Source organism: Panicum virgatum, chromosome 9N (assembly GCF_016808335.1).
Source record: "Panicum virgatum strain AP13 chromosome 9N, P.virgatum_v5, whole genome shotgun sequence".
Taxonomy (NCBI): Eukaryota; Viridiplantae; Streptophyta; class Magnoliopsida; order Poales; family Poaceae; genus Panicum; species Panicum virgatum.
In genome coordinates this window covers 2,397,960-2,411,563 of record NC_053153.1, presented here as the reverse complement: position 1 = coordinate 2,411,563, position 13,604 = coordinate 2,397,960, and the positions used below count along the sequence as shown (strand labels likewise).

At 49.8% G+C, this 13,604-nt stretch overlaps 1 protein-coding gene across 1 annotated transcript; it reads right to left on the bottom strand.

The window, feature by feature from the left end:
- Nucleotides 1-806: 806 nt before the first annotated feature.
- On the bottom strand, nucleotides 807-4,429 carry LOC120691435 (protein phosphatase 2C 35). Its single transcript, XM_039974503.1, has 4 exons — nucleotides 2,988-4,429; nucleotides 2,766-2,879; nucleotides 1,344-1,608; nucleotides 807-1,216 (listed from the first exon to the last, which is right to left on the bottom strand). The coding sequence occupies exons 1-4, from the start codon at nucleotides 4,392-4,394 to the stop codon at nucleotides 1,101-1,103; spliced, it is 1,902 nt and encodes a 633-aa protein (XP_039830437.1). The 5' UTR covers nucleotides 4,395-4,429; the 3' UTR covers nucleotides 807-1,100.
- Between the last annotated feature and the right edge of the window lie 9,175 nt (nucleotides 4,430-13,604).

Here is a 13,604-nt window from a genome sequence, read left to right as displayed (position 1 = left end):
ACGCTCAGCATCAGTGCGCGTAGTGGGAGAAATATAACAGGGAAATGACCCGGCAGGATGGGCTTTCTAATCGCACTAGCAACCACTCGCCCGAAAAAGAATGCGTTTCTTACAGGAAAGTGCCTGCTCCTGCTTTCCCTTGCTTCAGAATAGTGTCATCTATCGCAGGAAACAAACATTTGAAGATACCTGTGTCACGCTCTCACTACTTGGCAGAAAATAAATGCATATACTAGTAAAAGCTATCTCCCTTTTTTATCTAACAAATGCGCTATTTATTTACCAACTAGTGATAAAAAAAAGTATAAGCTCTTTGAAATTATACAGCAAGTGGAGGTAGACTCGAAATACAATACTACAACAAAGGCGCGCGACTACAATTATTGGTGAAGCAGCAATCAAGCTCATCAGATCTTTGAATTTCAGAAAGTGCTGAAACCAAGAGATAACGCTAGCTCCGTAAGGCCCGATTGATCGTGAGTAGGGCATGCTAGATCAGAGGTCAACTTAGGTTCATTCATGGCATAAAGCCATGGATAACCCATGCCCATGGTTTGTCCCAGAAGATAAGGCCGGCAAACCTGGCAGTGCTTGCTGAATTGTTCAACATGGGGTAGCTCGGAAGAAAGGGCGGGCTATCAGTTAAGAGGTCAACACCGCGAATGATTTCTGACCAAGAGAACCCTCTGCATTTCAGCATAATAAAATTCTAATATTTCAGAATCATACGAGTCCAACTCTGAATCAGTCTCCCATGCACATGTACTATTAAGTATGAACACTGAAGATGCAAAAATAGAAGAAAAAGTCAAAGAAAGCTGACCAATCGGTCGTGATTTTAGTTATATTAATAATAATTGAACAAATCCTCTTTTACATGAACATCTCATACGGCGACGGTGTCGTCGTGGTCCAGGGGATTTCACCGTAGTTCAGCTGGATACGCCAAGATCCCAAGCCCAAGTCCAACCCAGTGCTTTGTTGATATTGTACAGTGGCAGCTGGGGAGGAGCGGAGTAGCCGCAAGAACTGCTCAAAGGTCTGCAAGAACCTCTCTTTCTCTATACGTTTGTTTCTCTAATCTAGTATTGCTGATCTATTTACACACATGATCTCCAGATTCTACCCTCCAAAGATATTACAATGACAGACACATCGTCATGGTATCGCCGACGGTCGCCCTGAGGTATCTCGATTAATTCATGAAAGTCCATGCCTGCAACCACAAAGCATGTGAGAAACATGATCAGTGACCGATCTGGGATCATTCAGCTTGACCTTCGAGAAGTTCAAAGGTTACTGCACAACGACTACCAAACAAACACGATATGACTTCAGCATACCTGCTTTGTTTGCGGCTCGGAAAAGAACTTCCTCCACCAGATGCTGAGCAGGGTCGCCTTCAGGGGTTGTTGCGATGAACATTTCTACCTGAGCAACCGCCTCCTCGTTGGTGAAATATTGGTAAAGCCCGTCTGAAGATAGTATCAAGAATCTGTCCCTTGTACTAAGTTTATGGTGGAAGAGGGAAGGATTGCACGTGATGTATGGGGACGACCCAACGTAGTCTATCCTGAACATCTCCAACAGTGCATCATTCCACTTGGGCTGTAAAAACATAGCAGAAATTGTGAGTGCACAGCGCAGGAAGGAAAACATGAGTATGATGCAAGCTGCACACAGAAGATACAAGATTGAGCGCTAATGCATGTTAGATTTCAAAACTAAGACATGTTGACTCAATCACTCATCACATTAGAAAATTTTGGGTTGCTTAACATCATGGCTATCGTCCCAATTTTTTCTTATAAGTTATATCTCACTTCAGTTCCAAGAAGGAGACCTTTCCCTTGCATGGCGTCATGATTGATTTGCACAAGTGTTATAATCAAATGGTTTTACTAGAACCGACAGTATTTTCGTTTGCTAGGAGAAACGTGCCTGCCTTCAAAGTCAAAGCCACTCCATCCGCTAACTTGCTGGCCACATTTCGGTACTGCACAAGCACATTCTTAGCACTTGGACAGAAGCAAAAGAAACTTCGGGTGTGTTTAGTTCGCGAAAAGTTCGCGAAAAAGTTGTTGTAGCACGTTTCGATTTTATTTGGCAACTAATGTCCAACCATGGAGTAATTAGTCACAAAAGATTCGTCTCGTTATTTACAACCAAATTGTGCAATTAGTTATATTTTTTAACTACATTTAATACTCCATGCATGTATTGTAAGATTCGATGTGATGTGCGTCAGTGAAAAATTTTAGGAACTTTTCGCGGAACTAAACACAGCCTTCGTTTTCTCTGGAGCAGCTTCTCCTACACTTAATTGAGGCTAGCTATACACATGGTGACTGTGAAACGGCAATAATTTATTCATGTGTTGAAAAATATGTACAGGTGACCTTATGCTTTAAGGTCAAGGTCAAGACAGTCTGTCAGTGTAAGATGGTCATAATTTCCAGTCCAAGAAAATTAGAACCGAGAGTGATTTAATCTCTTTTCAAACTTTGGACCAATTATACCAAATGTCGCTTTCCATTTTTGACCTTGATTAATCAAGATCTTAATAATTATTTGTTAGCCCAGAAATTGCAGCAAAAGTGTCTAACTATGTACCTGATATAATGACATTAGACTTTATGCTCTATCGACCATAGAAGTTTCAATTGCAGATCTTCTTTCTTGGGGAACAAAAAGGCTCGTAAATATGCCAATTGCAAAACCAAAACCATTCTTTGCAAAACGGACATAATCAAACATAGGCTAACCTGTTTCAAGAAACCAGCTCCGAATGCTCTTGTCACCTTAAGCGAGCCCTTCACCCGGTCCTTTGAGATTGCGGACGGGTCATCAGGATGCTCGTTGCGTATTCTGCAAACTTCCTGCAAACACACACACACCCCATATATGAGTAACTGTCAGCTATGAGCATCACAGAAATCACCGAATGAATCAATTAAGCTAACCAAACTGTGAACCAATTCAATTACCTCTCGCACCGAAGTGCTATGTTCGGATGTAAGCTGCACAGCTGACAAGAGTGGGGAGCAATCCCCAACCAATCCGTCGAATGAACCCTCACTGATCTGCTCGAGATCAACACTGTCCACTGTTCCCAAGACAGCCCGGCTGTCGCCTACATTCATGAGGTACATGTCCTCTCCTTTCATAAGCATGGCTAGAACGCAAGAGCCCATAAGCGCAAGCTCCGGGAACTCGCCGACCATCTTGTCGGCGACGTCCAGGTAGGCCTCTTCAGTCTTGCGAAGCGCGCGTGCAAGCGCCTTGAGCACGGCGAGGTGGTCGTTCTCGCTGTTGCTCCGAGGGGGCCGCTGAGTTGGCGGCTTCAGGCTTGAGCAGTCACGCTCCCACTCGCACTTCCACCGCCGTTGGTCATCGTCGGCGCCGCGCGGGGGTCTTGATCGGCGGGCGCGGCGGCGATGGGCAGGCTGATCCTGGTGGTCTGATGCCGTGGTGCTGGTCGGTTGCTCGGGGTGTTGGTCGTTCTGCTCCTCTTGCTCGCACTGGTCCCAGAGCAGGCCGCGGAGCTCGCGGTGCACGGCGGCGTAGAGGTGGGAGACCAGGAAGTCCGTGGCGTCGGGGCCGTTAAAGCCGTCGTAGATACCGACGAACACCCATCCCCGCTCCTCGGACACCACGATGTGCACGCGGTCCTCGCCGGCCTTCCCCTGCGCCCACTGCAGCCCGGCTGAATCGGCGCCGCAGGCGGCCACGGCGGCGGCGGCGTCCGGCGAGCCGAGATCCATCGAATCCTGAAACTTATCCACACGCGCGAGAAGCGCGCGCGTGAAATTTCGCAGGCGGCGGCCGCCGTGGGAGAGGCTCCGGCGGAGCGCGGGCACGGCGCCTCCCATGCGGCCGGAGGTGGCGGCGCCCGGGAGGGGCCCGGACATGAGCGCGGCGTCAAGGGGCCCGGAGAGGAACCCCCTCTCGATTGGCCCGGAGAGGAACCCGCCGCCGGCGGGCGCGCAGATCGGCCCCGACGGGAACCTCGGGACCGGCTGCAGCGGCACGGCGGCGAAGGACTCGGAGCTCTCGAACCCGGAGGAGGCGGCGGCGGCCGAGGACGCGGCGGATTCGTCCGGCAGCAGGAGGAGCACGGATGTGGAGAGCGGCGTGGAGACGTTGGCGCTGAGCGCCGCCCCCGAGATGGCCCGGAACGTGGTGGCCTCCTCGGCCGCGGCGGCCGCCTTGGCGTCGGCGACCAGGTCGTCCGCGGAGAAGGGCACGAGCACCTTATCCGGCCTGACGTAGCAGAAGGAGTGGCCCAGGCCCTCGTCGTAGGCCGGGTCGGAGGGGAGCGCGGCGGGCGCCACGTGGCGGCGGCGGCCGGCGCCGCCGCCGGCGCAGCAGAAGCAGGCGAGCGAGTTGCCCATGGCGGGACGGGAGCGGAACCGGGTGGGAGGGGGAGGGGAGAAGAAGGTGGGGGGAGGGGAGGAGGGTTGGGTGGTTATAATGGAGGGAGCATTAAGCTTGCGCGGAGAGTTGACTTGTGGGAGGAGAGTGGTGGGTGGGGTTGAAATGTCCGAATAGTTTAAGGTGGTTTCCAACTCTAGGCGTTGACTCGTGTGGGCGTCCGAGCCCGCCAGGCAGCTGCTGGCCTACCGGGTGGGGTGTGTGGGCCCCGCCCCCGCGCCTCGGTGCGGAGACCTGATGCGACCTTCTGCGTCCGCGTCCGTGTGGCCAGCAGTGTGTGAGCCTTCCTGTGCCTGGTGGTGGTGGTGGGCCCTTGCTTTTTTGCGTCGCCATACTACACACGGATCGGTTGGGAAAAAGCCCCCTGATTTTTCTTTTTTTTTTCTTGGGTGTTGATATCGCTTAGTACGACTGGTCAGGTCAACCACCGCTGTTTTTCAGTGTGTTTGCGTGTGCTGGGTGCACGGTTTGCAACCAAACGAACTGACAGACGCTAGTATGGCCAGCAAGAGATCATGTAGTGTAACTGTGCAGGGCATGGTAGTGACTAGTGAAGAGTAGTGATCTTGGAATTTATCTTTGAGACCAGTACGAGTGCACGAGCATGGCCTGGCTTCCAAAAGTCAAAGCAGCCCGCGTGTCAAGGCCTCGTACGGGAGCGCCCCAGCCAGACCACCTCAACGCGCTCGGACGCCCGGGCCGTGCCGGCGGCCGAAACGGCCGTCTGGAAACGGCGCTCCTCCTCCTCCCTCGGCCGCAGCCGTGGACCTCGCGACGACGCGGACCGCGTGACCCAACCGCGGCCAACCCGGCAACCCGAGCCGAGGCGGCAAGCCAAGCCCGCGGCGTCCCCACTCGGCCACTCCCCAGCGCCGAAACCGCACGGAACAAGCGCGCGCGCGCGGGTGGTGGCAGGTGGGGAAGACAAGCCGGGCCACGCCGCCCCGGCGGGCCAATCTGGAGGAGTGCCCACCGCGCGCGTCGGCTCCGCTGCTAGGCGCTCGGCTCACTCACCATCTCCGCGCGGCCACGCAACGCAGGTCAGCGGGGCGGGAAGATTTTTTCCGTCACGGGCCGGCTACAAAACCGGTGGAGGCTGCCGCCGTCTCGTCCCACACAAGGTGGCAAGGTCCGGCGACCGAGCTGGTCGCCGGTCGCACGCGCACGCATGTGTGGCTGCCGTTTCGTCGGAACTCCGGGCCGGATCGCCACCGGACCGGAGATCTCGGCTGTGTTTAGATCCGTAAATAAAATAGTAGTAAAAAGAATCATATTGGACACTGTAGCACTTTTCGTTTGTTTGTGGTAATTGTTGTCCTATCATAACCTAACTAGGCTCAAAAGATTCGTCTCGTCATGCACATCAAAACTATGCAATAATTATTTTTTATTTACCTATATTTAATACTCCATACATGAGATAAATGATTTGATGTGATAGGTGAAAACTATTTTGGAGAGGGTGTGTTTAGATGCCCCAAACCCCCCAAATCCAAACTTTCCATCATATCTCCATCACATCGAAACATTAACTATAGCAAATGATTCATGTATGGAGTACTAAATGTAGGTAAATAAAAAAACTAACTGTATAGTTTTGATGTACGTTGCGAGACGAATCTTTTGAGCCTAATTAGGTCATGGTAGAATAATATTTACCACAAACAAACAAAAATTACAACAGTGTACTACAGTGTCCGATGTGACTTTTTCTCCCACTTTTCCAGAATCTAAACACAGACACAGACAAATTTTGGAACCAAACACAGCCGTCGCTGAGTTTTCCGGCATCCGAGCAGTAGGCAGCAGCTACCAGCTACCAGCTACTACTAGCTCCTCCCACTTTTGCGTCAGCGCATGTGCTCCATCGGTGCTCCATCCACGCGGCTTATTTCCAGTTTTGGGCGTCCGCTTTGGGGCCTGATTGGTAGGGAGTATCCATGAGCCTGGCTCGTATCCAGGAGCCTAGCAAGAAGTTTGGTTGTCTGGCCACCACGGTTGCAGCCAACCAAACATGCATAGGTCGCATCTCGCGAGCCTGGTTGGGGTAAAACCAGACAACCAATCACCCCCTAGTGACTGGGGCAGCTGATGAACAGCTGATGAAGCAGTAGCATCGATGTAGGCCCGTGTTCAGTTACAAAATTCAAAATTCCAAATTTTTTTCCGGCACCTGCATGGAGACTTAAATCTAGACGAAATAAAAAATGCATTGCGACTGCTGTCTGTAAATGGCGAGACGAATCTAATGAACCTAATTAGGCTGTAATCAGGCGCTAAATTGCTACAGTAAACAACCTCTAATGACGGATTAATTAGGCTCATTAGATTCGTCTCGCGATTTACAGACGAGTTCTGTAATTATTTTTGTGATTAATCTATATTTAGTACTTCAAATGTAAAAAGATGTTTTTTCAAAAATTTTACGGAGCGCAACCAAACGGGCCTAGGAGTAGATCGCGCACCTCACAATTCGATCACATGGGCGTGGCACGCCCGATCCGGCTGCTTTTGGTTGGCTTTCCAGAGGGAGGGCATCCGATCCAAGTCAGTCGTTTTGGCAGATGCGCGCGATCATTGTAGTGTACGCACCACATGACAAAATACGCTGGTCCTCGGCTTCGCTTTCGCGATACGGGCGATGGGGCCAGGCGATCGAGTAAACCCCCTGGGCTGAGTGGGCTCAAGATCTTATCGTCACCGTATCGACCCCATGGAGAGAAACGGCCTACTGTAGTACACGAGTATTTTTGTACGTATACGCATACATATACCTAACAAATTAAATACGAGAATCGTCCGACAGAAGAGACATCCTGATCTTGTTTTGTGGTGCGCGCGACAGGCAGGCTGCTGCGCTTCTGAGGCCTCAACTGAACACATGGCTGCGGGCGGGGCGCGGCTGTGACTCGTGTTCGTCCGCGTCGTGTGGCTCTGGAGCTGGGGTCGGCGGCCGCTGAGCTGTCGCATTAATCGTGCCTCGACGCCGGTCGTCAGCAGTGATACACTCACTGCCTTTTCACAAAATCACAACATCACTATCCACCTGTAATAAAACAGCACTGCTAGTTAAGTTTGACACCATTATGGTCAGCACTTTGACACCATTATGGTCAGTATTTTGACACCAGGCTCAAACACGCATCCAAACTAGCTCACGAGAAAGGTTGGACCATTTCCGTTTTCTGCCAGACGTGTGTGCGGTGCGGACAGCAACCGTGACACAGAGACACGGCGGCGAGATCTGCCGAATCTTGGTCGTGGGAGGAGAGGAGCACAGGCAGGCACAGCCTTCGCCCCGGATCACGGGAAAGCAAGCGAGCGACCAAACGAAGACGCGGGCGCAGCAGAAGCTACACACGTGCCGGCGAGCGGCGAAGCCCCCGAACGAAACCCGTAGGAATCTTTCATGTCCCCGGGGCGGAGAGGCGAGGACAGATCGAATCGGATTCGGCGGCATCCATCGATGGCCTAGCCGCCGGGTCGGTCATTTCCACGGAGGTTTCGTGGGTGGATGCACATGTTTGCTGCCGATGATGCCATGGCGGGCATCGGCGGGAGGGGCCCGTGCGGGGGTTGACTCGCAGATGGCATGCCATCGCCATGGATTGATTGGAGCCAACAAACAGTGGTCACCAGTGGGGGACTGTTGGAGGAGGAATTGAGTGCGCGCGGATTCCCTTTCCGTCGCCATCGTCGCTGCGAGCGAGTCCGGCGCTGTAGCCTGCCCAACGATCAACCACCTGCTCGCGCTGGATCAATGCAATGTAACAAGGGGCCGGCCGGAGGGCTTCGCCGTCAGGTTAGCTAGCAGCGGGCGGAGGACGAACCGACGAAGGAGGGTTTCGTTTGAGTTCTTCCCTGCCCTGGCCTCTCGCTGTTTTTTTTATCTGATTCTAATGATCTAATCAGCTCGACCCGCTGAAAAAAAGAGGCGAGTCAATCTCGGAGATCCGGTCGATTTTCTTTACCTGAACACTGCTGACAGGGACACCAAAGTTTGTTAGGCTGCCCGTAGGAAATTACAGGCGAGGCAGGCTCGGTGAAAGATTTATTAGCAGCAGCATCTTTTTTCAGCAGCGGTAGATTAGTTTACTGGCAAGTGATAAGTACTGGTAAGATGGAATAAAACCGAGGGCACTTTACAGTGCAGCAGACTCAACCTAACATGTGCTAGATTGGACTGGAGATGCATCGCCGCGGGCTGCCGTTTATGTGCCATGTGATTTTAAGCAGAAGGTTACTTACTTCTTGAACCTTTTTGATGCCATGTGGAGTGGAGTGTACTTTGCTATGCTCCCCGGTCAAAGCCCAGATGTTGGGAGCCAGCCAGCCCAACCAAGCAATGCACCGGATCTTGGCATCATGCATCTGTTCACTTCTCCAATCTCCGTAGCTACACTGGCATCAGTACAAGCTAAGATATTATAATTTCAGTCCTCGTTTGCATTGCATAATTATTTAATACAGCTTACATAATTTCAACTATTTTTTTGAAAAGCAACTTTCTTTTTCTAAAATTGCTTTAAAATTCGTACTATGCTCTAAACATGACCTCGTATGCAATGATGCAATGGGAGTAAATTATTTAATACAGCTTACAGAATTTCAACTATTTTTTTTGGAAAGCAACTTTTTTTTTTCTAAAATTGCTTTAAAATTCATACTATGCTCTAAACATGACCTCGTATGCAATGATGCAATGGGAGAAATGATATGAGATGGTGCGTCACTCTCTTGAGGTGGTGTGTGCAGTGTGTGTATTCAATAAACCTGTATTTGGTCTGAACTTTAATGGAAAAGGTAGGATATAATGCATCAAACATTACAGTGACATCGTTTTGACTTTTTTCTTTTTTGCATGCAGGATATACAATAAAAACGGCGTCAGCATGCAATTAATTTGAATCTGGCCACCAACTCGTAAATTTATATACCACCTCCCCTTTTCAAAACACCCGTACTAAATCAGAAGATTTAAAAATAGCCGCAGTGCAGTGCAGATAAATCAAACCAATGCAGTGGCTGGAGCACAAGTCAAGGGCCTAGTGTGCTGCTGCTGCCCTCCTAATTAATGGCCCCAGTTGACGCCACACTAGCTAGTTCAGAAATAATAAAGGCGAGGAAAAAAATGCAGTGGTCTTTGGACTGGCGATTAAACAAAATATTTAAGTGAATGCTGCCGTGCTGGTGCGCACCCACTACGCATCATGGGAACATGGATTAGGTTGATCCTCACGTAGGCGTGCAAATCAAATCCTGAAGAAATCGGTTTAAAATAGGATATAATTTTTTTACTAAAAATTCAGGTCTTGCATAGCTATGCTCCCTACCGGCTCAAATTTAATATATTTTCTGTTGCAATTTCAAATTGAGGTTCTAGTCAGAGGTTTGTAGCTGCTGTACGTAGAACAAGCAACTGTTCAACCCAGCCGTTCCTACTTACGTACTGGTGTACTAGTACTAAATAGACACCGATCGAGTGTAACATGTGCAGGCAGCTTGTTATTGGTTTCGTTTCTAGAAACCAAGACGCCTAAACATATTTGGTTTTCTAGAACCCGGCCGTCTTAATGCGAAAATATAAAAAGGGTTTTCTTGTTTGACGTTAGCAGCCAGATTTTCCACACACACTGGAACTGGAAGGGTGAGTTGCCTGTTCAAAGATGGTGATCAGTCGATGGATGGAAGGACCGGTAGGGGTTGAACCACACACCACGTAGTACTATTGTTGGCCGCTGAAAGAGTGGAAGTACAACGCTTGACTTTACCGCCAGACAGGTAGTTCCATGATGTATCGACCGACAACGTCGCCAAAATGTCAACCGGTACCTTCCGTTCCAGAGCAAGCAAAGGCTGCTCCACAAAGCCGGGCATCATCACCTCACGGCTGGAAATTCATGCCATGGCAGTCAGTGAAAACCTTCATGTTGATGTTGGCACAGCAGCCAGTCAGAGCGCTCGATCGCGCTCCGAAAGTCAGCCGGGGCAAGCTTTGAAACGCCGCCCCAGCCCCGCACCTCGCCATGCGAAATCCGGGCGTTTTTCGTCGCGTTTGGCCGGCGGGATCCGTCCGTCGATTTTTTGCTTGCAGATTAAGGTTTCCCACCGGAACCTTGTGCACTGTTCTTCTCCTCATCTCCTCTGATTCTTTTCGTAGCAGTTGCAGACTCCTAGTGGGAGTTTTCTTGAATTCGACACGCGTGACCTGTTTCAAATACGAAGCGGGTGGGGCACCCGGCCGGACTTGGAAACGGCAGGGGGGAGTCGCGGTAGAGTCCCGTCGCTCTCGGCGCCGCTCGTGCGCCCCGGCCGTGCCCGCGTGTGTACTCGCTGCACCCGCCGGTTTGACAAATCTGGGTGGTGGTGGGCCGGTTGTATTGCATTGCACCGGACGAGACGATCATCGCCGGCTGGCTGGCTGGCGAAGCTAGCTGACAAATCGGGTCAGAGACTCGGACGTTCAACCTCCCTGACTTTGGCGTTCCGATTCGGATCGTCGACCCTGTGTGCCCTTTGACAATCCGGTCGTCTCTCTCTCTATCGACGGGTTATTTGATTGAGGGAAAAGAGTTTTCTTAGTACAGTATTAACTTAGAGACACACGATTGCCACGTTCCTTCCTGATTTGTGACTTCCCCTCTCGTTCGCTGCTGGACTGTTGGTGGCATCATTTCATTTGGGCCCTGCGGGTTGTGTGTTCGGGCGCCGCGGAACACTGGGCCATGGCCCCGGTGTCTTCTTACTCATATGGGCTGGCTGCCTGGCTGGGCACGCGGCTAGGCCTTTGATCACAGCGTTCGTCGGCGTGGTGGCCGTCGGTGGATGGTCTCTGCTGCGCACACGCTTCGCTCCGTATCCCCCCCTGCTGCTCTCTGGATGGTCTGATGCAGATTGTTCAATACTGTCACACTGATGAGTGATGAGCGCTACCTTACTTTAGGTCGCCTAGTTGAGGACTTCATTTGAGGTCGATGAGAATTATTGATGCGAATAACACTTACTGATGAGTGAATGCATATGGATACAAATCTGGGCTTCAGAACGAGGAATCTGGGTCCAGATCAATCCAAACTTCGGAGGGTATCTATGGCAGCAGCACACACACAAACGGCAGCTCTGAAAAATCATAAATCTAAAGGTCGAACTTAAATTTCACAATACGAATATTCCCAATAATATATCATTATATTAAGCTAGAATGGTGCATAAAAATTAAATTTACTGACTCAGATGAGCAAAATCAGTGCAACATCTTGCTTTCAGTTCAACAGTGCAAGGAACCAAAAAAAAAAACACAGTAACGAACTAAGGATGCAACGAGTCCTCCTGACATTGCTTCTCTTATGCAGGCCATTACTTGATGTAAACTATGCACAGCAGTGCCTTGTTCCTCTCAACCAGGGCCCTACGATGAGTGGATGACAAGAACTATGTACCCTTGATTTCCCCGGTTCTCCCAATCACATACTCGGTGTGCTTCGTAATTCTCGTTTTCCCTCCCTCGGAACCTCTTCCACTCCGTACATTTTGGTTGTCCTTTTTCTGCCCCAAACCAGTTAAATCCCTCGGATGACAGTGCAGGAAAAACACCTAATCAATATGCACCCAATCCCTCAACTTTCCTTTGAGCTGCTGCTCGGACTGTTCATACTAGCTGCTTCATCAATGGGAGGAATGATTTGTTCAGCAGTGGTCACTGACATCACGGGTAGGCTCATCTCCAAGGTGACTGAAAGGTGCAGCTGCAACAAGAAGGCGGCTGTCAATGATAAGTTGTGGAAGCTAAATCTGCTGTGTACAAGGATCCACAGCTCGGTGGAGGAATCCGAGAGGCACCCGATCACCAACAACTACCTGCTTCAGTGGCAGGAGATGCTGAAAGAAGCAGCTGCAGATGGCGATGAGGTCCTCTTTACCTTCAATTGGCGAGCCCTGAATGAAGCCAGCAAGAACAACAGCAATCAGATTGGCACATCTGGGCCTCTGGCGTACATAAAGATGGCTATGTCCCGTATGGTAGAGTACTTTCACAATGCTGCAAAGGTTCTGTTCTCATTAGATGAGGACGTGGAGAAGCTCAACAGCACAGTGGATAAGTTAGAGAAGTTATCGGCAGATACCGAGGAGTTCTTGAAATTGGTTGAGCTTGAGGTCCTCTGAGAAGAGGAGAATCTTCTACAGACAAAATGGAAGAATCCTGTTACTTGCTGCAACAGTTTAGCAATGAATTCGCATCAAGATGAGCATCAGCCTTTGAATAGGAAGAGGCCATTTGACTCTATACTTGACTCCACTTTCTATGCGTACCAGATTCTTTTCATTTTTGGATTGTGTAACACTGTAACATTTCCGTGGACAATGTTGAGTATTTTTGTTCAGAAAGAATATAATAAATGAAATGGTCCAGGGTTGCTAACACTCAAAGCATCTGGTGGTTACAAGAGTCTCAGTAGTATTTCAGATTTTTGGAGCGAAAATTTTAGGATTTAACGATGTTATTCTTTCAGTGGTAGTCAACGTTCTAGTCGACAGTGAGACGTTTATGGTGACTTCGTCAATCTCGATAATTTGCTAGCTCAATTTTTGAAGATACCCATAAGGTAGGATTGGCGTTTGTGCGTTCATAGAGGTAAGTGGGTCCGAAGCTAAAGATCCCGACAGATCCTCCTTGAAAATATCTAAAGATACCTTTTGAAGTATAATCGAGACACCAACCATGTCGTACCTGTCTGTTTCCCAACTACTCTGCCTCCATGCCGGCCTTCAGGGTGACTAAAACCATGCCGGCAGCAGTTACATTGTCTTTTCATGTAGTTTATCTTCCCATGACTTCTTATTTCAGTCTCTCGGTGTCCTTTCTTCTTGGTTCATTTACCTGTCCTTTTCGTTACCAATTTAATTACCTTAACTCCTTCACGACATCACCATTCAAATAGCCACTGGGGAGAGATGGCAAACCACACCTACAACACAACACTTCTTTCAGAGAGTTGCAGAATCAGCTATGATGAGAAATGCAGCTGCAGACACACGAGAAGGTATCGGCAGATTGTGGGAGATTCATAGGTAAAATCAGATCTCCCTAGCATCTGCCGATAACTTCTCGTAGGTCTTCAGCTGGATCAAAGAGTTTATGTATAATTCCATAGCTTACGTGACAGCATGTC